Genomic DNA, 26,336 nt, shown 5'->3' on the forward strand with positions numbered 1-26,336 from the left:
ACTCAGAGCTCTGTGACAACCCAGAGGGGTGGGAGGGAGGTTCAGGAGGGAGGGGACATATGTATACCATGGCTGATTCAGGCTGATGTATGGCAGAAAGCAACACAATGTTGGAAAGCAATTATCCTTCAACGAAAAATAATTTTTTTAAAAAAAGTAAATACACTGGAAACACTCCCCTTAAATCCAAGATAAACGCTCTTCTGCCAACGACTCAGTCCTGCATTGATTGAGAAGACGTCCCCTTTCAGACCAACAGGTCGGGCGGGGATGATAACCGACCAGAGCCCTGGGTGAGTATGGTGACCGTGGGTTTGAAGCCTGGTTCCAGCACTTCCTGGCATGTAGTGAGTGGGTCCTGACACTTCTGGGCCTCGGTTTCCCGCCTGACTTCCTGACCCCCGTAAAGCTCTGCAGAGGGTGCTGATCCAAGTCAGCTGTGTCCCTCAGGTTTCTCCAGCTCCTGCCCTGGCCGACACCGAGTGCCTCGGGGCACAGTCACACCACTGGGAGCATCGGCCGCCCAGCAGAAGCACTCACACTGCCCACCCTGTAGTGGCCTGTGGCCTGAGTTGGTCAAGGCCTCGACAGGCGCATGAAGAGCTGGACACACAGGTATCAGGGTCCCGGCCCCAAGCCTCTGGTGATCCAGCCGACCCGTGGGCCTATCTGCTCACTGAGTGACCCCATGAGCCACGCTGTCCACGCTGGAGATGAGCGATGAGCCAGTGTGCGAGGGGGCACGCCTCCAGAGGCTGCTGGGGCAGCCGGACCCAGGCCCCCAGCGCCCCCATCGCAGGGAATGGTGACCAGCAGGCAGTCAAGGTGGGGCTCTGAAGCTCCCTCCTCACCTTCCCAAGGTGCCTCAGCCTGCAAGGACCCCATCCAGGCCCTCAGCCTGTCCTATAGGACACAAGCCCTGGAGGTCCTGTAACCTGGGGTCTGAGGGGCCTAGTTCTGGGCACTGGTCACTCGGGAGGCGCTGAGAAGCTGTGGGACAATGAGCCACCAGCAGGAAGTCTCAGCACTGTGATGGGAGGAGGGGATGTTCCGGCCTGAGATTCAGGACATCAGAGGGGACCCGGCCTCGGCAGGGCAGCCCAGGGGAGCAGGGGTGGCGGGGGGCAGAGAGGGAGTCAGGCCGCTTCTCCCACCTCCCCAGCCTCCAGTCTCCCCAGCATGGCCCATTGCTGACACTGCGGGGAGGAGGTGAGCCAGGAGACGCGGTCTCTGGGGCAGCCCAGAGCAGGGAAGGACCTCGGCTTGTCCCCACTCTGAATCTCACAGTAGGGCAGGGCTGGCCCAGGCAGGCGTCGGTCACAGTGAGTGGAAGTGACCGACAAGGGGGGTCATGTTTGGGGGTTGCTCTAGTGAGGGCCGTACTTCTAGGTGGGCTCAGTGATAAAGAATCTGCTGGCCAATGCAAGAGACGTGGGTTCGATCCCTGGGTTGGGAAGATCCCCTGGAAGATCATGGAGGTCATGGAATCCCACTCCAGTGTTCTTGCCGGGAGAATCTCATGGACAGAGGGGCCTGGCGGGCTACAGTCCATAGGGTTGTGAAGAGTTGGACATGACTGAGCAACTAACCAACAAGAAACAAAGACTAACGAGGGCCAGCCGGCCTCGGGGTCCCGCAGGAGACAGAGCAGGAAGGGGAACCCACGTCAGAAGCCGGAGCGGAGGGACACGGGGGCTCCCAGGGCTGCATTTCGGCTCCATTTCCAAGCTGTGTGCACCAGATGGAGCGTGAACTGTGCATGAGGAGCCGGCGCGGGGGGATGGCAGAAGTGCGTTCCTATGTCCAGCATCCGAGGTGCAGCCTCCACCGGCCCAGGCTCTGCAACACTAGGGTCGCAAACAACAGTGTCCTCAGGACACCAGAGAGCGAGCCAGGCGCAGGGTGGACGGCCCGAATGCCCGTCCTGACGTCTCTCTCACTCAGGAAGCCAGGCTGGCGGGCAGTCGGGGGCCGAGAGACATGCAGAGACAGTGACGTCAGCCAGCTTCATCACGCTGTTCTACCTCACTACATCTAGTGTATATCCAGTGTATGGCGAGAGGCGCCAAATTCTCAAGTACCTTAGTGATTATACTTAATATGTGACACTTCCTTAAAAAATACACTAGTTGAAGTAACAAGAGCGAATTTAAAATAACACACTGCATACAGGAACGCGGAAAGCCTTCAAAGTTGGCATAAGAATGGCCAGAGGTCAGGACTGACTGTCTGAATGTCCACCCAGACATCACTGCACGGGGTGGGCCATGGAAGCTGGCCCCTGACCAGGCAGGAGGACCTCTCCACCATGCAGAACAGATATAGCAGATGCAGCAGCTGCCCAGTCATCGAGACACCGCTGAAGAGGAATTCTGAGACACGCGTATCACTTCCGATTCATCACGGAGACCGAGAGCTCCAGTGGAAGTTAGAAAGGCAGCCGCAGAAGAAAGCCAAGGGCACAAAATGAAAGAAAAAAATACGAAGACAAAATCCCCAAACATAGACTAATGAAGTGATTTTAAAAGGTGAAAAACCAAAGCAGTATTTGCTTTTTAAAAAATACACAACACATTGGGAAGACTAAGAGAGATGAGAGAAGACACATGTAAGCAAAGCACAGAACTACAAAGGCAGTTCACGAACCGCAACAGGTAAGCAAGTGTCATAAGCAAAATGGTGGCACCCTTACTACTAAAGAGCCCCGGGCACAGACAGTTTCACAGATGAATTTCCCAAACTTCTTCATAAGAACACTCCAGAATCTTTCTTTAAAGGAGGACAATTTTGAAATTAATTTTTGGAAGCTATTATTACCTTATATTCAGAACTGGTAAAGTCAACACAAGAAAACACATCTAGGTTATTTCCCCATCGTGTAAAATATCCTAAATAGCACAGGAACAAACCAAATGCAAAATGTCTTACAAGAGAAAACCTATGACTAGACGTACTTTACCCCGGCAATGCAAAGACAATTTTCCACATGAAATCATTCACTACATTGTTAAACTACAGAAGACAAAAAATGACTACCTTAACGATTACACAAAATTGTACTTGGCAGATTACAGAGAAAGGGTTTGATAAGATTTCAGTATATTCTGAAGTGTTAGAACTCTCAGAAAAATAGAATGGCAAGGAATAATGCTGAACTTGATAAAGCCTATATACTCAATGCTTGCCTCTCTAAGAAAACGAGGGATCAGGCAAACCAAAGATTAGCCAAGGATGTAGAAGTGAGCCACACACTCAGCAAGGGTGACCTGACGGACACACATGGGGCTCTGCTTCACCGTGTGCGCATGAGAGTAAGTCCACAAACTTTGCTGGGTTTACAACAACAATAAATTTTGAAGAATTGGTTTACTACAGGCTACATTCGCCAGCAGGGGAATCAGGTTACAATCCCTAACAGAAACTAACTGTAGTGAGTATCTCAGTGTGGGTGGCCACGTGCTTTGCTCTCAGAGTTGTCCAATGTGTCCAAGTCTTCCTTCTGACTTAGACTCCCACTAGAAAATGAAATGAAAGGATGCTTTACTTTCTAAAGAAAAAAATAACTGCCAACTTAGAAAAAAGGGTTGGCAAAATATCCATTAAAAGTGAAGGGCCAAAAGAAGACATTCTCCAGGCAAACGTAAGCTGAGCGAGTAATTCACAAGAGCCTGAAGCCAAAGAGACACAGGAAGGAGAGAAAAACGATGCCAGTTGCAGGCGTGGAGCTTCGGGAAGGAAAGGATCAGGAACGGGAGACAAATGGAAAACATAAAAATAGTGATTATTTAGGGCTAAGCAATTGACGCTGTCTTGTCAAGTTTATAACAGAGACGTGGAGTGCAGAGTACATTACAGCAGCTAACAGCAGCCCGCAAGGGAGAAGTGGGAGACTGGAGTTGGACTGCATGGTTTGGAAACAGGTGCAAATACTTGTACCAAGTAGACAGTAATCAATGGAGGGTCTGTATTTTAATCTTTAGAGTAACTGCCTTTTAATCTTTAGAGTAACCGCCAAAAGAATGATACACTGAAGTATACTTTAAAGGTAATAACGAGATACAGTGGAGAGATTTTTTAAACAGGTGCAGGAGGAGGTATGGGACAAGAGAGCACAGTGGGATGGTGGGCAAGGGCAGCCGCATGAGGGGCCACGTTAAATGCATATGGACTAAACAATCCAGCTAAAAGACAGACCACGAGCCTGGGGTCAAAGCTTTCTGAGGACGTGAGGGCGATCTGGTTGCAGCAGCTGCCACCCCAGTGACCGCAGGGTTGACTCAGCTGATCTGGCTGGGCAGGTGCATGTCCCCACCCTCCCTCACCGCCCCATGTGTGTCCCTCCTGAAGCTGCTCACTCGGCCAAAGAGGATGGCCATTCCCAATAGAGGAGGACCAGACTCCCGTCAAGCGTATACGAGTATGCGCTCCCCTGCTGGAGCCTCCAGACAAGCTCTCAGGAAACACACTTGAGTATAACAGCGCAAAGTGCAAGGAAAGCAAACACTAAATAAAAGAGCAGGCAAATCCCCAGACGAAGCGGACTCTACTGCAAGAGGCACTGAGCAACGCCAAGTGCGACACTCTATGAGAGTAAACGGGACAAATAGTCCAGACAATAAAACACATAATAACATAGTTTTAAAATATAAAGCAACAATTGACAGAACTAAAAGGAAAAATAGAAAATTGCAAAACCACAGATTTAAATTCTCTCAATAAGTACTAGAACAACAAGACATGAAAAAATAGAAGATGTGAACAAAATAATTATCTGACTTGACCTAGTTGACATATGTAGCATATTATACCGAATAATTGAAGAATTTTTTAAGTACGCAGGAACGTTTGCTAAAATACAGCATGTGCTGTGCCAAAAGCTGAGAGTTAGTGTGTTCAGAAACTTGATTTGGGATGGAAACATGAAAGGCGATACAATAAAACTCCAAGAAAAAGATATGAGAATATGTTCGTGACTTGGAAGCAGACAAAGAATTAAACAGGCTTAATAATTTTAAACAGATTGAAAAGCACTAATAAAAAATATTGACCAATCAGACTTCTATAAAATGAAAAACTTCTGTTCACCAGCAGACGCCATTTAAAAAACCACAAAGAGGGCTTTCCTGGTGGCTCAGTGGTAAGGAATCTGCCTGTCACTGCAGGAGACACGGGTCTGGTCCCTGCTCTGGGAAGATCCCACGACAGCTAAGCCCGTTCACCGCAGCTACTGAGCGACGGAAGCCCACAAGCCCTCCAGCTCACGCCCGGTAGAAAGAAGAGGCGCGGCGGCGAGAAGCTCCTGCGCTGCAAGGAAAAGAAGCCTCTGCAAGCTTCGGCTAGACAAAGCCCGAACAGCAACGAACCCAGGGCAGCCAAAGGGGAGAAAGCCACGAAGAATATTTAACCAGCACTTGCATCTAGCAAAAGACTTTTCTGTGGAAAATCTAAAGAGCTCTCTATAAACATGCGCACTCAAAGAGCACAGCCCCAACCCAGGGGAAAAGTGAGGAACTCTCACTTCTCCAAATAGGATATGCAAATGACCATATGATCTACCCTAATCCCTTCCCCCCAGAAAAGCCAGGTATAAAATACACTGTTAGGCAAAAATAAAATTTTAAAGTAAGAAAATTAAATCGAAAAAAATTAAAAAACACACACTTTTGAACACTTAAGGAAAACCCACACTCTAAGGCCAGCTGGGAATGTGTATACGCTCTGCAGACTGCGTACTGTCAGGAGCGATGACGGCCCGGCCGTGCAGGACAGCGCCCTCATTCTGTAGAGACGCACGAGGAAGGGTCAGGCCTCCGTAATTTACTGTGACACCGTTACCAGATTAGTGGGGAAAGGACAGACTGAGAGCGGGACTGAGGAACAGACACAGGGGACATCACTTGTAAGAATATTTATGTGACTAGAGACAGAAATTAAAGACTTCATAGGAGGAACAGTCCACGTAGGTGGAGGGTACATGGGCGTCCATTCTTCCTGTTACTCCTACCATTGAAATTCTCCAAACACAAACAGGAAGCAGGGGCAAGGAAACCATGGGGGTGTGGGGTGTGGAGGAGCTGTGGGTCTCTGTGGCCCGCAGCCGCTGACAAGCCACTCCACCGAGGGCCCTGGCCCAGATGGCAGGCGACGTTTGCTGTTCTCTGGGCATTGATGTACCTGGGGTGGACGGTGGTGACAACCCAGTCCAGGCTGGTCCTTGGGACACTGGGACAAGTGGCCTAGCAGCCTAGCTACCTGAGGCCACGCCCACCCTCTGTGGCCTCCCGAGGGGCCGGTCCCCTGGGCACCCGTCACCATAAGTGTCTCAGATTTGTCCAGACTTTTGCAATCAGTGCAAAAAGAGAAAGTCACTGTCTGCATCCTGTCTAAGAGACAACTCAGCTGAGTGAGAGTGAGGCCCGTGCACCCTCTGTAGGAGCACCGTCCAGAGCCCAGGGCTGGGGCACCATGAGGAGCAGCAGGCTTGACCTCCACGCTTGACAAAGAAACCGCTTCCAGAGCTAGGACTGAACACCATCACCTTCAGGTCCCAGGAGACGTGGGTTCTTCAAGCTTAACAACCTTCTAACATAGCGATTATTCCAGATTCCAAAACTGTATCAAGCAACTTGAGCATTTCGTTTTTACCCCCTTCAAAATGCACTTTTAATGATTTCTCTAGGAATCAGTAAAGAAAAATACTTCTGTTTCAGAGATTGATGTTGTACAAAACGCTGCTTGAGAAAGTGTAGCTTCAATGGTAAGCGCACATACGACAGTCTATGAATATTCTAAGTGAGTAACTTCCACTTAACCTTCGAGTTGCCTTATATGAATATTGTTTTCATTTTCATTAGTACTCCATTATAACACCTGTGGTGAACAGAACACTAATTGGAGGCTTATAGACAGACCTATGAGGCAGAACCATGAAGAAGATTCTGGTTTGTCTGCTGGCAGAAAGAAGACAAATAATATTTACTTGATTTTCCCCTTAGTAAGAATTGTTTTAGAAGATACAGAAATAAAACATCACATATTACTATGGAATACATCTCAAGTGATACATTTAAAGAACATTTTACAGCATTAAAAATTATATTAGGAAAGAATAAAGGCTAAACATGACTTGAGCGAGCGCCACCTACATGGGGTTATGAAACAATCAGCCCACAGTGAATACAGGGAGCAGAGAGCGCCTTCAGAAGACGCAAGAGAATTGCTGAGTGAACAGTGGGTTCAATAAAACCAAGAGACCTACATTAAGGTTTCTTCTTTTAATATATGAAATGTTGAGGAAGAAAAGTGGGATAGCACAGATAATCAACAGAGTAGGAAATAATAACATGAAAAACTTTTGGTAACAAATTCGAAAACGGGATGGAAGTGTACGCATGTAAGCGAGGCTGGGTCTTTCTAAGGAGTGAAGCATGAACCCAGCTGGCAGCACAGCATCGTTTCCCTGAATGTAAGACGCTCATTATCACACGTTTACTAAGAATGGCCCGTGCGCCCCAGCTGTGCTCCAGATCTGCAGATCCGGAAGGTATCTGGGCAGCGGGCACAGCAGGGCTCATCGGACGCCACGGCCCCTAAGCACCGGAGGGCATGGTTTCCAGGCACGTCTCGGAGCTAGAGGCGGCGGGGCGGCCCGGGAGCGTGGGCGTGGGGGCGGGGCCCCGGGGATCCGGCTGAGGGTCCACGCAGGGGGAAGGGGGCAGAGGGCGGAGTTCTGGGCTGCAGAGTGCTTGGGGGCCCAAATGCTGCACCTGGACAGCCCTCCCGAGGGAAGGACTTCCAGCGTCATCTTCACGTGGAAGCAGCTCTGGACGGTCTCCCCACTGCAGTCAGGCGGGCTGAGCAGGGCGGAGGCTGCCACCCGCGCTGGGCACCGGGCTCGGGGCTGTCCCCACCTGGAGTTGGAGGGGCCGAGGAGTATGGGGGTGGGGGCTCCACAGGGTAAGGAAACAGCCTGGGGGTCCAGGGGACCGAGTGCTGGCTCCCACACAGCCAATCTGGGCGAGGCCCTGGGGCACCCGTAGCAGGAGCTGGAAGGAGTGAGGAGTATGGGGGTGGGGGTCCCACAGGGTAAGGAAACACCCTGGGAAACCAAGGGCCTGAGGGCTGGCTCCCCACGAGGGGGTCAAAGCTGCAGACGCCCCAGGCCCAGACGGAAGGGGGGTACCCCATCCAAGGGTGGTTGGCAAAGGGCCCCCCGCGGGAACCACAGGGTCGGGGAACTCCAGCCAGGGGGCCCTGCGGTCAGGCCGGCAGGCGGGGTCCGTTCCGTGCCGGGCTCCGCAGAGGGAACAGTAGGCACAGGCAGGGCCCACGACTGCCGAGGGGGCCGGGTGAGCACGGCCAGCGCCCACGTGGCTGCCTCCCTGCACGCGCACGCGTCCACCTCCCGGAGGCCGCCGTCCTTCCACGGCTGACTCCTCGGGGTGCCCCGGCGGCTCCTTGGACCCTGCAGGTAAGCAGACAGGAGGGTCAGAGAGGGTTCGGGGGGCTGGGGGAGAGGTCGGGGGTGAGGGGGGAGCTGAGCGAAAGCACAGATGGCGCCGAAAGGGTGATACAGGAGCGGCCCTGCCCAGGGGCCGGCGTGGGCCCGTTATCTGGGCACCTGGCACTCAGCCCCTCGCCCCACCATGCAGGCCTCAGAGGACAGAGGCTGCAGAACCCCAGCGGCCACGGGGCTCCGGTGGCGGGGCCCGGGGCCTGCAGGCGGGATCGGCGGGCAGCAGCGTCCCGCGGCACTCCACCCCTGCTCTGCGGCCCAGACGCCAGCCCCCAGCTGGGGAGGCCGGCGCTCGGGGCGCGGCCGGGGCGCCAGGGGCCGGGCTGGGCGCCCTCTGCTCCGGGCTGGGCTGGGCGGGGGCCGGAAGCAGGGGGCTGGCTCCAGAGTGGGCCGCGGGCCGGGAGGAGCCCCGGGCTGCCCCGCGGCGGAGGGAGGGAGGGCCCGGCAAGCGGCGGGGCGGCCGCCGGCCGCGCTCTCAGCCTCGGCCTCACCCGGCCCTCCGCGGCTGCCGCCGTCCAGCAGGGCCCGGGGCGCGCCCCTCCCGCCTAGGCCAGGGCAGCCGAGGTGTCCCAGGCGGTTCCGGTCCAGGAAGGCCTCAGGTCCGGGGAGGTTCGGCTCTGAGGAGGTTCGGCTCTGAGGAGGTTCGGCTCTGAGGAGGTCTTGGGTGTGAGGCGGTCTCAGCTCTGAGGAGGTTCGGGTCTGAGGTCTCGGCTCTGAGGAGGTTCGGGTCCGAGAAGTTCTCAGGTCCGGGAAGATTCGGGCCTGAAGAGGTTCGGGTCTGAGGAGGTTCGGGTCTGAGGTCTCAGGTGCAGAGAGGTCTTGGGCCTGAGGCGGTTCGGCTCTGAGGAGGTTCGGGTCTGAGGCGGTTCGGGTCTGAGGAGGTCTCGGGTCTAGGGAGGTTCGGGTCTGAGGAGGTTCGGGTCTGAGGAGGTTCGGGTCTGAGGCGGTTCGGGTCTGAGGAGGTCTCGGGTCTGAGGCGGTTCGGCTCTGAGGAGGTTCCGGTCTGGGGAGGTCTCGGGTCTGGGGAGGTTCGGGTCTGAGGAGGTCTCGGCTCTGAGGAGGTTCGGGTCTGAGGTCTCAGGTGCGGAGAGGTCTCAGGCCTGAGGCGGTTCGGCTCTGAGGAGGTTCGGTCTGAGGCGGTTCGGCTCTGAGGAGGTTCGGGTCTGAGGCGGTTCGGCTCTGAGGAGGTTCGGTCTGAGGCGGTTCGGCTCTGAGGAGGTCTCGGGTCTGGGGAGGTTCGGGTCTGAGGTCTCAGGTGCGGAGAGGTCTCAGGCCTGAGGCGGTTCGGCTCTGAGGAGGTTCGGTCTGAGGCGGTTCGGCTCTGAGGAGGTTCGGGTCTGAGGCGGTTCGGCTCTGAGGAGGTTCGGTCTGAGGCGGTTCGGCTCTGAGGAGGTCTCGGGTCTGGGGAGGTTCGGGTCTGAGGTCTCAGGTGCGGAGAGGTCTCGGGTCTGAGGAGGTTCGGGTCTGAGGAGGTTCGGCTCTGAGGAGGTTCGGGTCTGAGGTCTCAGGTACAGAGAGGTCTTGGGTCTGAGGCGGTTCGGCTCTGAGGAGGTTCGGGTCTGAGGCGCGGCTCTGAGGCGGGGCCGCACCCAGGCCGAGCCCCTGCGCCCCCGGAACCCCTGCGCCCCCCGGAGCCCCTGCGCCCCCCTGCGCTCCTGCGCCCCTGCGCCCCCCGAGCCCCTGCGCCCCCGGAGCCCCTGCGCCCCCCGAGCCCCTGCGCCCCCCGAGCCCCTGCGCCCCCCGGAGCCCCTGCGCCCCCCGAGCCCCTGCGCCCCCCGAGCCCCTGCGCCCCCGGAGCCCCTGCGCCCCCCGAGCCCCTGCGCCCCCCGAGCCCCTGCGCCCCCGGAGCCCCTGCGCCCCGCGAGGGCGCTGGTGGGAGGCGGCGTCTCTCGGGCAGGACCCGGCGGGGCGGGGCTCGAGCCTGGGCCGGTGGCCGCCTCCCGGCGGTGCGGTCAGCGACCCCGGGGCGCCTGGTGGGGTCGCGGGCGGCCCTCGGGGAGGGAGGCCTGGCCGGGCCGGGCGTCCCCGCGGGTGAGAGGCCGCCTCCTCGGGCGGAGGGCGGGGGCGAGCGCGGAGGCGCCGGGCTGTCCCCGACTCTGGCGGGTCTCGGCCGGGCTGCCGGGCGCGGAGCCCCGAGGCCCCGCGGGGAGGCGGGAGGCGGGAGCCAGAGGCGGCGGCGGCCCCTCCCGGGCGCTCGAGGGGGCCTGGAGAGGCGTCGCCACCGCGGAGCTGGGACCGCCCTGCACTTGCGCAGCCGGGGCCAGCCCGCGTGCTCCGGGCGCGCGGGGCTGCGGGGTCCAGTCGCTCGGGCCGGCGTGCGAAGGCCGCCTCCGGTCTGACGCGCAGCGAGAGCTGATCGGCGCCGGCTCGGCAGTAGCTCTCTCGACCCCGCGTCGTCCTGCGAGCCGCGCGGAGCACTGCCGCGGCGTCGGGACCGTCCCGCGGCGGAGAACGCGGGGCTGACTTCCCCGCGCGCGAGGCCGGCACGGCAGCCTCAGGGCAGCAGGAAGGCCCGGGAGAGGCCGGGGTGGCGGAGCGGCCGCTGCTCCGGGCGGAGGCCCGGGCTGAGCTGAGGACTGCGGCAGGCAGGAGAGGGGCCCCCGCTTCCGCCGCTGAGGCCGCCCCAGGAGCCCAGGGCGGCGTTCGCCTGAGCTGCTTTGCTCCAGCGCCCGGGCCTCCAGGCCACGCCCCCGAGGCGGGTGCACCCGCAGACGCCCCCGCGGAGGCAGCTCTGCGCGAGTCTTCCCCAGACTTCGCTGGATCCTGGACGAAAGCCTGCCGCCCTCCTCGGGTGGCCTCCGTCGGAGCCGGGCTCCCGGCGGGCACTGACGTCACGGACCGGCCCTGTCCTTTCGGGACCAGAATGGAGCGTTCGCCCCGCTGTCCAGCCCTTCGGTGCCCCCTCATCTCCTCCCAGGCCTCTGAAAAGAGTTCACGGGTAAACAGCAAACGTTCTCCAGTGAGCACTGTTGCGTCACACGGGGGTCCTGAGAGGCGGCCTTCCCCTGAGTCTTCAGAACAGTCTTTGCCTTGGTTTACATTTTCTCTGATACCCCATCACCACATATGCTCCTGTGGAGTCGTCAGTATCACCTAACAGATAGAACAGTATTTGTTGTTGTTCAGTAGATAAGTCATGTTGGACTCTGCAACCCCATGGACGGCAGCACACCAGGCTTCCCTGTTCTTCCCTCCCTATCTCCCCAAGTTTGCTCAAACTCAAGTCCGTTGATGCCATCCAACCATCTCATCCTCTGTCATCCCCTTCTCCTCCCACCTTCAATCTTTCCCAGCAACAGGATCTTTTCCAATGAGTCAGCTCTTCGCATCATGTGCCCAGAGTACTGGAACTTCAGCATCAGTCCTTCCAATGAATATTCAGGGCTGATTTCCTTTACAACTGACTGGTTTGAACTCCTTGCTGTCCAGGGGACTCTCAAGAGTCTTCTCCAGCATCACAGTTCAAAAGCATCAATTCTTTGCCTCTCAGCTTTCTTTCTAGTCCAACTCTCACATCCATACATGACTACTGGAAAAACCATACTTTGACTAGACTGACATTTGTTGGCAAAGTGATATCTCTCCTTTTTAATATGCTGTTTAGGCTTATCATAGTGTTCCTTCCAAGGAGCAAGCATCTTTTAATTTCATGGCTGCAGTCACCATCTGCAGTGATTTCGCAGCCCAAAAAATAAAATCTGTCACTGCTTCCACTTTTTCTCCTCCTGTTTGCCATGAAGTGATGGGACCAGATGCCATATCTTGGTTTTGTTGATGGTGAGTTTTAAGCCAGCTTTTTCACTCTCCTCTTTCACCTTCATCGAGAAGCTCTTTAGCTCCTCTTCGCACTCTGCCGTAGGAGTGGTCTAGTCTGCATGTCTGAGGTTGTTGATGTTTCTCCCGGCAACCTCGACTCCAGCTTGTGCTTCATCCAGCGTTGCATTTTGCATGATGTACTCTGCATATAACTTAAATAAGCAGGGTGACAGCATACAGCTTTGACGTACCTCCATCTTTCTTGAAGAGCTCTCTAGTCTTTCTTCTGTGGTTTTTCTCCACTTTTTTGCAGTGTTCATTTAAGAAGGCCTTCTTTTCTCTCTGCATTATTCTCAGGAACCCTGCATTCAGTTGGGTGTATCTTTCCCTTTCTCCCTTGCCTTTTGCTTCTCTTCCTTCCTCAGCTTTTTATAAAGCCTTCCCAGTTCAGTTCAGCCACTCAGTCATATCAGACTCTCGGCAACCCCATGGACTACAGCACACCAGGCCTCCCTGTCCATCACCAACTCCAGGAGTTTACTTAAATTCATGTCCATTGAGTCAGTGATCCCATACAGCCATCTCATCCTCTGTCGCCCCCTTCTCCTCCCACCTTCAATCTTTCCCAGCATCAGGGTCTTTTCAAATGAGTCACCTCTTCTCATCAGATGGCCAAAGTATTTGACTTTCAGTTTCAACATTAACATTCCAATAAATATTCAGGACTGATTTCCTTTAGGATGGACTGGTTGGTTTTCCTTGCTGTCCAAGGGACTCAAGGGTCTTCTCCAACACTGGAGTTCAAAAGCATCAATTCTTCAGCGCTCAGCTTTCTTTATAGTCCAACTCTCACATCCATACATGACTACTGGAAAAACCATAGCTTTGATTAGATGGACCTTCGTTGGTAAAGTAATGTCTCTGCTTTTTAATATGCTGTCTAGGTTGGTCATAACTTTTCTTCCAAGGAGTAAGCATCTTTTTATTTCATGGCTGCAGTCACCATCTGCAGTGATTTTGGAGCCCCCTAAAATAAAGCCTTCCACTGTTTCCACTGTTTCTCCATCTATTTGCCATGAAGTGATGGGACTGGACACCATGATCTTAGTTTTCTGAATGTTGAGCTTTAAGCCAACTTTTTCATTCTCTTTCACTTTCATCAAGAGGCTCTTTAGTTCTTCTTCACTTTCTGCCATAAGGGTGGGGTCATCTGCATATCTGAGGTTATTGATATTTCTCCCGGAAATCTTGATTCCAGCCCATGCTTCATCCAGCCCAGCGTTTCTCATAATGTACTCTGCATCTAAGTTAAATAAGCAGGGTGACAATATCCAGCCTTGACGTACTCCTTTTCCTATTGGAATCAGTCTATTGTTCCATGTCCAGTTCTAACTTGCTTCCTGACCTGCATACAGATTTCTCAAGAGGCAGGTCAGGCGGTCTGGTATTCCCATCTCTTTCAGAATTTTCCACAGTTTATTGTGATCCACACAGTCAAAGGCTTTGGCATAGTCAAGAAAGCAGAAATAGATATTTTCTGGAACTCTCTTGCTTCCTCTGCCTTTTCTAAAACCAGCTTGAACATCAGGAAGTTCACGGTTCACATACTGTTGAAGTCTGGCTTGGAGAATATTGAGCATTACTTTACTAGTGTGTGAGATTACTGCAATTTGGCGGTAGTTTGAGCATTCTTTTGCATTGCCTTTCTTTGGGATTGGAATGAAAACTGACCTTTTTCAGTCCTGTGGCCACTGCTGAGTTTTCCAAATTTGCTGGCATATTGAGTGCAGCACTTTCACAGCATCATCTATCAGGATTTGAAATAGCTCAACTGGAATGCCATCACCTCCTCTAGCTTTGTTTATAGTGATGCTTCCTAAGGCCCACTTGACTTCACATTCCAGGATGTCTGGTTCTAGGTGATCGTGATTATCTAGGCCGTGAAGATCTTTTTTGTACAGTTCTTCTGTGTATTCTTGCCACCTCTTAATATCTTCTGCTTCTGTTAGGTCCATACCATTTCTGTCCTTTATCGAGCCCATCTTTGCATGAAATGTTCCCTTGGTGTCTCTAATTTTCTTGAAGAGATCTCTAGTCTTTCCCATTCTATTGTTTTCCTCTATTTCTTTGCACTGATCACTGAAGAAGGCTTTCTTATCTCTCCTTGCTCTTCTTTGGAACTCTGCATTTAAATGGGTATATCTTCCCTTTTCTCCTTTGCCTTTTGCTTCTCTTGTTTTCACAGCATTTGTAAGGCCTCCTCCGACAGCCATTTTGCTTTTTTGCATTTTCTTCCCTTGGGGATGGTCTTGCTCCCGCTCTCCTGTACAATGTCACGAACCTCTGTCCATAGTTCATCAGACACTCTATCAGATCTAGTCCCTTAAATCAATTTCTCACTTCCACTATATAGTTATAAGGGATTTGATTTAGGTCATACCTGAATGGTATAGTGGTTTTCCCTACTTTCTTCAATTTAAGTCTGAATTTGGCAATAAGGAGTTCTTGATCTGAGCTACAATCAGCTCCCAGTCTTGTTTTTGCTGACTGTATAGAGCTTCTCCATCTTTGGCTGCAAAGAATAGAATCAATCTGATTTCGGTGTTGACCTTTTGGTGATGTCCATGTGTAGAGTCTTCTCTTGTGTTGTTGGAAGAGGGTGTTTGCTATGACCAGTGCATTCTCTTGGCAGAACTCTATTAGCCTTTGCCCTGCTTCATTCTGCACTCCAAGGCCAAATTTGCCTGTTACTCCAGGTATCTCTTGACTTCCTACTTTTGCATTCCAGTCCCTTATAATGAAAAGAACAACTTTTTTCTAAAAGGTCTTGTAGGTCTTCATAGAATCATCAGCTTCAGCTTCTTCAGCATTACTGGTCAGGGCATAGACTTGGATTACCATGATATGGAATGGTTTGCCTTGGATATCAACAGAGATCATTCTGTCGAGCAAGTGGCCAAGAGGAGATACCCCATGTCCAAGGTCAGGAGCAGCAACTGTGAGAGATACCCCATGTCGAAGTTCAGAGAAACCCCAGTAAGATGGTAGGAGGGGCAAGTTCTCATTTATTTATTTATTTTTTTGTAATAATTTTTTTCCTGTATTTTAATTTACAATACTGTATTGGTTTTGCCATACATTGACATGAATCAACCACGGGTGTATATGCGTTCCCAAACATGAACCCCCCACCCACCTCCCTCCCCATAACGTCTCTCTGAGTCATCACCGTGCACCAGCCCCAAGCATGCTGTATCCTACGTCAGACATAGACTGGCGATTCGATTCTTACATGATAGTATACATGTTACAATGCCATTCTCCCAAATCATCCCACCCTCTCCCTCTCCCTCTGAGTCCAAGAGTCCGTTATACACATCTGTGTCTTTTTTGCTGTCTTGCATACAGGGTCGTCATTGCCATCTTTCTAAATTCCATATATATGTGTTAGTATACTGTATTGGTGTTTTTCTTTCTGGCTTACTTCACTCGTATAATCGGCTCCAGTTTCATCCATCTCATTAGAACTGATTCAAATGTATTCTTTTTAACTGCTGAGTAATACTCCATTGTGTATATGTACCATAGCTTTCTTATCCATTCATCTGCTGATGGACATCTAGGTTGTTTCCATGTCCTGGCTATTATAAACAGTGCTGCGATGAACATTGGGGTACATGTGTCTCTTTCAATTCCAGTTTCCTCGGTGTGTATGCCCAGCAGTGGGATTGCTGGGTCATAAGGTAGTTCTATTTGCAATTTTTTAAGGAATCTCCACACTGTTCTCCAAAGTGGCTGTACTAGTTTGCATTCCCACCAACAGTGTAGGAGGGTTCCCTTTTCTCCACACCCTCTCCAGCATTTATTGCTTGCAGATTTTTGGATCGCAGACATTCTGACTGGTGTGAAGTAGTACCTCATTGTGGTTTTGATTTGCATTTCTCTAATAATGAGTGATGTTGAGCATCTTTTCATGTGTTTGTTAGCCATCCGTATGTCTTCTTTGGAGAAATGTCTGTTTAGTTCTTTGGCCCATTTTTTGATTGGGTCGTTTATTTTTCTGGAATTGAGCTGCATAAGTTGCTTGTATATTTTTGAGATTAGTTGTTTGTCAGTTGCTTCATTTGCTGTTATTTTCTCCCATTCAGAAGGCTGTCTTTTCACTTTGCTTATATTTTCCTTTGTTGTGAAGAAGCTTTTAATTTTAATTAGATCCCATTTGTTTATTTTTGCTTTTATTTCCAGGATTCTGGGAGGTGGATCATAGAGGATCCTGCTGTGATTTATGTCGGAGAGTGTTTTGCCTATATTCTCCTCTAGGAGTTTTATAGTTTCTGGTCTTACATTTAGATCTTTAATCCATTTTGAGTTTATTTTTGTGTATGGTGTTAGAAAGTGATCTAGTTTCATTCTTTTACAAGTGGTTGACCAGTTTTCCTAGCACCACTTGTTAAAGAGATTGTCTTTACTCCATTGTATATTCTTGCCTCCTTTGTCAAAGATAAGGTGTCCATATGTGTGTGGATTTATCTCTGGGCTTTCTATTTTGTTCCATTGATCTATATGTCTGTCTTTGTGCCAGTACCATACTGTCTTGATGACTGTGGCTTTGTAGTAGAGCCTGAAGTCAGGCAAGTTGATTCCTCCAGTTCCATTCTTCTTTCTCAAGATTGCTTTGGCTATTCGAGGTTTTTGTATTTCCATACAAATCTTGAAATTATTTGTTCTAGTTCTGTGAAAAATATGGCTGGTAGCTTGATAGGGATTGCATTGAATTTGTAAACTGCTTTGGGTAGTATACTCATTTTCACTATATTGATTCTTCCAATCCATGAACATGGTATATTTCTCCATCTATTAGTGTCCTCTTTGATTTCTTTCACCAGTGTTTTATAGTTTTCTATGTATAGGTCTTTAGTTTCTTTAGGTAGATATATTCCTAAGTATTTTATTCTTTTCGTTGCAATGGTGAATGGAATTATTTCCTTAATTTCTTTTTCTACTTTCTCATTATTCGTGTATAGGAATGCAAGGGATTTCTGTGTGTTGATTTTATATCCTGCAACTTTACTATATTCATTGATTAGCTCTAGTAATTTTCTGGTGGCCTCTTTAGGGTTTTCTATGTAGAGGATCATGTCATCTGCAAACAGTGAGAGTTTTACTTCTTCTTTTCCAATTTGGATTCCTTTTATTTCTTTTTCTGCTCTGATTGCTGTGGCCAGAACTTCCAGAACTATGTTGAATAGTAGCGGTGAAAGCGGACACCCTTGTCTTGTTCCTGACTTTAGGGGAAATGCTTTCAGTTTTTCACCATTTAGGATAATGTTTGCTGTGGGTTTGTCATATATAGCTTTTATTATGTTGAGGTATGTTCCTTCTATTCCTGCTTTCTGGAGAGTTTTTATCATAAATGGATGTTGAATTTTGTCAAAGGCCTTCTCTGCATCTATTGAGATAATCATATGGTTTTTATTTTTCAATTTGTTAATGTGGTGAATTACATTGATTGATTTGTGGATATTGAAGAATCCTTGCATCCCTGGGATAAAGCCCACTTGGTCATGGTGTATGATCTTTTTAATGTGTTGTTGGATTCTGATTGCTAGAATTTTGTTGAGGATTTTTGCATCTATGTTCATCAGTGATATTGGCCTGTAGTTTTCTTTTTTTTGTAGTATCTTTGTCAGGTTTTGGTATTAGGGTGATGGTGGCCTCATAGAATGAGTTTGGAAGTTTACCTTCCTCTGCAATTTTCTGGAAGAGTTTGAGGAGGATAGGTGTTAGCTCTTCTTGAAATCTTTCGTAGAATTCAGCTGTGAAGCCGTCTGGACCTGGGCTTTTGTTTGCTGGAAGATTTAAAAATATGGAACGCTTCACGAATTTGTGTGTCATCTTGCGCAGGGGCCATGCTAATCTTCTCTGTATCGTTCCAATTTTAGTATATGTGCTGCCGAAGCGAGCACCAAATTCTCATTTAGAATCAAACCCCATTCCTGCCAGAGATGCTCAGAGAACTCAAACAAATGTTGTGCGCACCAGGACCCAAGGACCCCACAGAGACTCAGACAGAACTGTGTTTGAGCATCTCCTGTGGAGGTATGCTCAAACACCCTCTTCCAACAACTCAAGAGAAGACTCTACACATGGACATCACCAGACGGTCAACACCAAAACCAGAATGATTCTATTCTTTGCAGCCAAAGATAGAGAAGCTCTATACAGTCAACAAAAAAGACCAGGAGCTGACTGTGGCTCAAATCATGAACTCCTTATTGCCAAATTCAGACTTAAATTGAAAAAAGTATGGAAAACCACTAGACCATTCAGGTATGACCTAAATCAAATCCCTTATGATTATACAGTGGAAGTGAGAAATAGATTTAAGGGACTAGATCTGATAGATAGAGTGCCTGATGAACTATGGACAGAGGTTCGTGACATTGTACAGGAGACAGGGATCAAGACCATCCCCATGGAAAAGAAATGCAAAAAAAAAAACCAAAGTGGCTGTCTGAGGAGGCCTTACAAATAGCTGTGAAAAAGAAGAGAGGCGAAAAGCAAAGGAGAAAAGGAAAGATATAAGCATCTGAATGCAGAGTTCCAAAGAATAGCAAGAAGAGATAAGAAAGCCTTCTTCAGCAATCAATGCAAAGAAATAGAGGAAAACAATAGAATGGGAAAGACTAGAGATCTCTTCAAGAAAATTAGAGACACCAAGGGAACATTTCATGCAAAGATGGGCTCAATAAAGGACAGAAATGGTATGGACCTCACAGAAGCAGAAGATATTAAGAAGAGGTGGCAAGAATACACAGAAGAACTGTACAAAAAAGATCTTCACAACAAGATAATCACGATGGTGTGATCACTCACCTAGAGCCAGACATCCTGGAATGTGAAGTCAAGTGGGCCTTAGAAAACATCACTACAAACAAAGCTAGTCGAGGTGATGGCATTCCAGTTGAGCTATTTCAAATCGTGAAAGATGATGCTGTGAAAGTGCTGCACTCAATATGCCAGCAAACTGGGAAAACTCAGCAGTGGCCACCGGACTGGAAAAGGTCAATTTTCATTCCAATCCCAGAGAAAGGCAATGCAAAAGAATGCTCAAACTACCGCACAATTGCATTCATCTCACATGCTAGTAAGTAATGCTCAAAATTCTCCAAGCCAGGCTTCAGCAATATGTGAACCGTGAACTTCCAGATGCTCAAGCTGGTTTCAGAAAAGGCAGAGGAACCAGAGATCAAATTGCCAACATCCGCTGGATTCTAGAAAAAGCAAGAGAGTTCTAGAAAAACATCTGTTTCTGCTTTATTGACTATGCCAAAACCTTTGTCTGTGTGGATCACAATAAACTGTGGAAAGTTCTGAAAGAGACGGGAATACCAGACCACCTGACCTGCCTCTTGAGAAATCTGTATGCAGGTCAGGAAGCAACAGTTAGAACTGGACATGGAACAACAGACTGATTCCAAATAGGAAAAGGAGTATGTCAAGGCTGGATATTGTCACCCTGCTTATTTAACTTCTATGCAGAGTACATCATGACAAATGCTGGGCTGGATGAAGCACAAGCTGGAATCAAGATTTCCAGGAGAAATACCAATAACCTCAGATATGCAGATGACCCCACTCTTATGGCAGAAAGTGAAGAGGAGCTAAAAGCCTCTTGATGAAAGTGAAAGTGGAAAGTGAAAAAGTTGGCTTAAAGCTCAACATTCAGAAAACTAAGATCATGGCATCTGGTCCCATCACTTCATGGGAAATAGATGGGGAAACTGGAAACAGTGTCAGACTTTATTTTTTTGAGCTCCAAAATCACTGCAGATGGTGACTGCGGCCATGAAGTTAAAAGATGCTTACTCCTTGGAAGAAAAGTTATGACCAACCTAGACAGCATATTCAAAAGCAGAGATGTTACTTTGCCAACAAAAGTCCGTCTAGTCAAGGCTATGGTTCTTCCAGTGGTCATGTATGGATGTGAGAGTTGGACTGTGAAGAAGGCTGAGCACCGAAGAATTGATGCTTTTGAACTGTGGTGTTGGAGAAGACTCTTGAGAGTCCCTTGGACTGCAAGGAGACCCAACCAGTCCATTCTGAAGGAGATCAGCCCTGGGATTTCTTTGGAAGGAATGATGCTAAAGCTGAAGCTCCAGTACTTTGGCCACCTCATGGGAAGAGTTGACTCATTGGAAAAGACTCTGATGCTGGGACGGATTGGGGGCAGAAGGAGAAGGGGACGACAGAGGATGAGATGGCTGGTTGGCATCACCACTGACTCAATGGACGTGAGTCTGAGTGAACTCCGGGAGCTGGTGATGGACAGGGAGGCCTGGTGTGCTGCGATTCAGGGGTTCGCAAAGAGTCGGACACGACTGAGCGACTGCACTGAACTGAACTGATGTGTAGAGTTGTCTCCTGTCTTGCTGTAATAGGTGTTTGCTGTGACCAGTGTGTTCTCTTGACGAAACTCTGTTAGCCTTTGCCCTGCTTCATTCTGTACTCCAAGGCCAAACTTGCCTGTTTCCCCAGGTGTCTCTTGATTTCCTACTTTTGCATTCCAGTCCCCTTGGAATAAAAGGATATCCTTTCTTGGTGTTAGTTCTAGAAGATCTTGCAGGTCTTCAAAGAACCAATCAGCCTCAGCTTCTTTGGCATCAGGGGCTCCCTGGTAGCTCAGATGGTAAAGAATCTGCCTAAAATGCAGAAGACCTGGGTTCAGTCCCTGGGTCGGGAAGATCCCCTGGAGAAAGGAATGGCTACCCACTCCATTATTCTTGCCTGGATCACCCCATGGACAGAGGAGCCTGGCTGGTTACAGTCCATGGGGGCTGAAAAGAGTTGATACAAGTGAAGTGACTTTCTTGCACATGTCCCTATTATCTTTTCATAAATAATTTTATACATGTATGTTTGCTCAGGGCCTCCCTCAGCTCAGTTGGTAAAGAATCTGCCTGCAATGCAGAAGACCTGGGTTCAATTCCTGGGTTGGGAAGATCCTCTGGAGAAGGGAATGGCAACCCACTCCAGCATTCTCGCCTGGAGAATTCCATGGACAGAGGAGCCTGGCAGGCTACAGTCCATGGGGTTGCGAAGAGTTGGACACAACTTAGCACCTAAACCACCGTGACCATGTTTGCTTACGTTGTTAGTAAATCAACAGCTGTATTCTCCCTCTAAGGAAACGAAATTCTTAGCATCACTTTTGTATTATCTGCTTGTATACCCCTAATGGGAGAAGGCGATGGCACCCCACTCCAGCACTCTTGCCTGGAAAATCCCATGGACAGAGGAGCCTGGTAGGCCACAGTCCGTGGGGTCGCGAAGAGTCAGACACGACTGAGCAACTTCACTTTCACTTTTTACTTTCATGCATTGGAGAAGGAAATGGCAACCCACTCCAGTGTTCTTGCCTGGAGAATCCCGGGGATGGGGGGAGCCTGGTGGGCTGCCGTCTATGGGATCGCACAGAGTTGGACACGATTGAAGTGACTTAGCAGCAGCAGCAGCAGCAGCAGCAGCAGCATACCCCTAATAGCCTATATTGATACTTGAAACTGTAGCTTGATCTTGGTACATATTTTTAACGAAGCATTGCTTTTGTTTTTACTTTTAAAATATTTGCTCATTTACTTGCCTGGGCTGGGTCTTAGTTGCAGCACACAAGTTCTTGAGGTGCGGCTCGTGGGATCCACTTTCCTGACCAGGGACTGAACACGGGCCTCCTGCCTTAGGAGCACGGGGCCTTAGCCACCGGATCACCAAGGCAGTGCCAGCATGTAATTTCCTTAATCGGAACTTACTTACATGTAACAGTAGCTGTCAGCAGGGGCTGTTCTCTGCTGCGCTATGACTTTCTCACTTTCTTTCTGGGTTCATTTCTCTTCCACGTGTTCACTCTACGACTTCTACGACGCGATACACGGTTCACACAATTCCCTAATTTCCTGTCACTCACTCACTCTGCACATGGTTTGGAAAGTCTCTACCTGTGGAGACTTGGCCTCATTTTTGACTGACAGCTGGCTGGGTACAGGGCTCAGGTCAGAGTCACTCAGTCTCAGCACTTTGCCACCAGTGTTCAGTGAGCCTCTCGCCTCCACACCTGCTGCTGGGAATGGAGATTCTTTCAGACCCGTTTCCTCTTGAGCATTGGTCTCCTGACAACGGGAAGGCTGGTCCTCCTCCGCTCACCCTTTCACAGCTGACACATCACTGGAGGGCAATTATGGTTGCTTTGTTTGCTCTGTGGAGGTTTATTCTGATACACGCTTGGTGTGATCTTTCTCTTTGAAGAAAAGTTTTTTCGTCAGTTTTAAAAAGCACAAACATTTATTATGTTGATTAATGAACCATCAATATCACCAAAGAAAATCTATTTCTGACATTTATAATGGGATTCAGCCAGAAATAGTCAAGACAACTTTCAGAAGAATAAAGATGGAGAACTGACACCATCAGATTTTAAGACCTGCTATGAAGCGATAGGCCAGCTACAGGCCATGGGGTCACGAAAGAGTCATAAAGTGGGAGCAAGTTACCAAGTCGGTGTTGCTTTATGCAGTTGTCTTATATAAGTTGCCTTATGTTTTATGCAGTAGACAGTTAGGTTATGGAAACAAAACAGTCATTCTCTACACAAAAGCCACTTATGATGTGAGCTAAGTTACCCATGATTCACCAAATAATTGAAATATCTTTCAATAAATGGTGCTGGAGCACATGGGTGTATCCATATTAAAAACATGTAACCCACACATCACACCACACACAAAATTAGTTTGAGATGGGTCACAGACCTAATTTCAAAGACAAAATAAGGAAGCTTATAAAGGAAAAAATAAGAATGTCTATTTTTTAGTTTTGATTAAGGTATTGTGATTCTGTAAAATATTAGAATCAGAGCAAGCTACATGAAGTATATATGTGAGTTCTCTGTGCTATTTTTGCAACTTTTCTGTCAATCTAAAATTTACATTAAAAAAATAGAGCATAACTTTATAACTATGAGCTAGCCAAAAGATTAAATAATTTGTAAACTAAAGTTACTAACCAAAAAAAAAAAAAAAAAGACTGATAAGTTTGATGCCTTTGAAATTAAAGCCTGTTCATCAGAAGACACCATAGAGAAAATGAAGACACAAAACTAGGGCAGATGTTTGTAATACATGTACCCAGCCCAGGATATGTAAGCAAAATACAGAAAGAATGCCTACAAACCAATAAAGAAGAACACACAGCCAAATTCAGAAGTGGGTTACACTTCATGAAGAGAGCATCCTGCTGATCAGCAGGGGCACAGGAATGTGTCAGCATCAGTCTTGGGGAAATACAACTTAGCCAAGAAGGACACCGGTACACACCTCCAGGAACAGCTCCCATCAGAAAGACTGAGGCTGGGACCCCCTGGGGGCTCCAGTGGGTAAGATGCCATGCTCCCAATGCAGGGGCCTGGATCCGATTCCGGGGCACAGAACGTGACCCTTCGCGCCACAGCTAAGAGTTCACGTGCCTCACCTAGAGCTCCTGCATGCCTCAACGAGGACTGAGGATCCCAAGTGCTGCAACCAAGGCCGGGCACAGCCAGACAAAGAGCAGATGCGGAAAAAGACTGACACTGTCCCGCGTGGACAAGCATGCGCAGGAACCGGGAATCCTCCGAAGTTGGCGGCAGGACTTTAAACTGGAATAGCGCTTTAGAGGAGGAGGGCAGGGCAACCCACTCCAGTATTATTGCCTGGAGAATCCCCATGGACAGAGAAGCCTGATGGGCTGTTGTCCATGGAGTCACAAAGAGTCGGACACGGCTGAGCAACTAGGCACAGCACACAGTGCTTTACAAAACTGCTTGCCAATACTGTGTAATCCAGAAGCTACACTCCTAGGTTAATATCTCAAAAAAGGAGAAAAAAATTGCATGAATCCACATACAAAAAAAATATGTATAAGAAGGCTTTTAGCAACTTTCTTCACAAAAGGTAAAATCAGAAACAACTGAGATATCAGTCAACAGTAAATGTATAAATACACTGCGATGTGTTCAGACAACAGAAGGACATGCAGCAATGGAAATAAATGTGCTGTTGCTATAGGCAACAAGGAGGAAGAATCTCACAGACATCACAACCAGCAGAGGAGCTCATCCCGTGTGGTCTCAGTGGTGGAGGTTCAGGAGCAGGAGAAGGTAACCATAGAGACAGGAGTGCTGGTAGAAGCTGCCTCGGGGTGGGGTGGAGCGGGCTGGGGGGAGCAGCAAAGGGACCTTCTGGGGCTGCGCGTCGTTTACATCTTCATCTGAGCGGTGGGTGTGTCTACATGTGTAAACATTCACTGACAAGATGAGATCCCAGAGACAGGGGTGTGAAAAAGGAGCAGAAAGAATATTTGAGGACACAATGGCTGAAAACCTAACAAATCTAACCAAAAAAAAAAACTCCATGTCTGAGAAGCTTAATGAATTCCAAGTAAGATAAATTCAGAAAGATCCATACCTGGAAAGATTATAATCAAACTAGGGAAAACCCCAAACAAAGAGAAACTCTTGAAAGCAGCTCAAGAGAAGCAACTCATCACCTACAAAGGATTCTCAACGAGATTAACAGAAATCTTGGCCATGCAGGGTGGAGTGTTCAGAGACCTGTCAGTCAAGAATTCTATATCCAACAAAACTATCCTTCAAAAATGAAGAATCAGTTAACACATGCCCAGACCAGCAGAAACCAAGGATTCATTGCTAGATCTGTCCTACAAGAAATACTGGGAGGAGGGGGTCCTTCAGGACAAAATCAAAGGACATGCGATGGAAACTCATTGCTAGATCTGTCCTACGAGAAATACTAGGGGCGGGGGGTCCTTCAGGACAAAATGAAAGGACATGTGACGGCAACTCAAGTGCACACGGGGACGTAAGCGCTCCGGTTCATGCAGCAACACAGGTAAGCACACGTCGATAAAATGCCGTGTGAACAGTTTTTTGTTTGTGACTCCTTTTTCCTCTTCACCAATTTCAAAGGCGACATCAGGGCAGGGGGGCTGGGAAGGTAGCCAAGAGGGTGGGGGTGCCCTTGTGAGGGGATGTGAGGAGGGAAGAGCTACTGTGGCTCAACCGCTGAGCATGAAACAGATGAAGGGCCAGCAGTCCTCTGCCTAGGGCGTGCTGACCCCCTTCTCCTGAGGCAACAGGGTCCCCCCTCCCCCCCACCCAGCCCGTCAGACAAAATCTGGTCATCACCCTCGGACCCCTGCAGTCCTGGGATGTCGCTCTCTGGCTCTGTGCCTGGAAAGACTGGCCTCAAACCTTCTGGGCAGCATGGCAACTACTGCTGAGGCTCTGGGGCTCCAAGTAGCAAGGCCTGTCCCCCCACAACATCACTGTTCTCATCCAGGGGGGAGGGGCCTGGGTCCACCAGCGGTGAGAGGCGGAGGAGTTGGGGTGGGGAGGGTGGGCTTGGACCAAGTGTGACTCGGACGGAGAGCATGGGACCAGCGTTCTCTGTCAACGGTCTGCCTCCCCGTGATCCCATCAGTGGCTGGAGGCCAGTTAGATGGATCTGGTACAGTTTATCCTAGAAATAAAGGTGCAACAAATGGGCCTGTGTTGCATGTCGGCAGGGAGAGGGGCTGGGCACACAGCTGACGGGGCTGTCAGAGGTCAGGGAAAGATAAGGGAGGGGCTTGGGGCTTGTCTGGAGATGGAGCGGTGGGGACGGGGTCCTTGTGGGGGGGAAGGGGGGAAGGGTGTGGGGGCCTCATGGGCCCGGAAAATCCAGCCCCATGGGGGAACAGACCCCTCCAGGCACTCACAGAGCCAGAAGCCGGGGGTGTGGGGGTGATGGAGTTGGACCAGCAGGCCACTGGACCCTCCAGGCCTTCTTGGGGTCTCTCCCTTCCTCCCTGGCCCTGCCCTCCTAGAAGGGGCATTGTTGCACAGGTACAGAGAGGAACATTCTTAGCAGGCGTCTGTCAGACCTGGATTTACACAGTTTTGGGGAAAGTCCCTTAAAAATGATTCAAGTTCAGGATGCAAAATTGCTAGCCCCCCTCAGCCCGGCCCTGGGAA

The 26,336-nt window shown here is 49.7% G+C and overlaps 1 protein-coding gene and 1 non-coding gene across 2 annotated transcripts; both read right to left on the minus strand.

Annotated features, from left to right (window-relative positions):
- Positions 1-7,570: 7,570 nt before the first annotated feature.
- Positions 7,571-11,422, minus strand: LOC121817223 (collagen alpha-1(I) chain-like). Its single transcript, XM_042235946.1, has 6 exons — positions 10,105-11,422; positions 9,616-9,916; positions 8,621-9,518; positions 8,183-8,464; positions 7,987-8,045; positions 7,571-7,910 (listed from the first exon to the last, which is right to left on the minus strand). Exons 1-6 carry the CDS (start codon positions 11,420-11,422, stop codon positions 7,571-7,573), a joined length of 3,198 nt encoding a protein of 1,065 aa, XP_042091880.1.
- A 6,709-nt stretch (positions 11,423-18,131) lies between these two features.
- LOC114109461 (U6 spliceosomal RNA) lies at positions 18,132-18,237 on the minus strand. The gene has a single exon (XR_003586147.1). It is a non-coding gene; the product is annotated as a U6 spliceosomal RNA (small nuclear RNA).
- Positions 18,238-26,336: the final 8,099 nt, after the last annotated feature.

This window comes from Ovis aries, chromosome 19 (genome assembly GCF_016772045.2).
Source record: "Ovis aries strain OAR_USU_Benz2616 breed Rambouillet chromosome 19, ARS-UI_Ramb_v3.0, whole genome shotgun sequence".
In the NCBI taxonomy this organism is placed as follows: domain Eukaryota; kingdom Metazoa; phylum Chordata; class Mammalia; order Artiodactyla; family Bovidae; genus Ovis; species Ovis aries.

Coding starts and splice junctions, on each gene's coding strand:
- LOC121817223 (XM_042235946.1), bottom strand. CDS start 11,422: ATGAGGGGGCACCGAAGGGCTGGACAGCGGGGCGAACGCTCCATTCTG. Junction 9,917..10,104: donor GGCGCAGGGGCTCGGCCTGG/GTGCGGCCCCGC, acceptor GAACCTCCCCAG/ACCCGAGACCTCCTCAGAGC. Junction 7,911..7,986: donor TGTGTGGGAGCCAGCACTCG/GTCCCCTGGACC, acceptor CTCCAACTCCAG/GTGGGGACAGCCCCGAGCCC.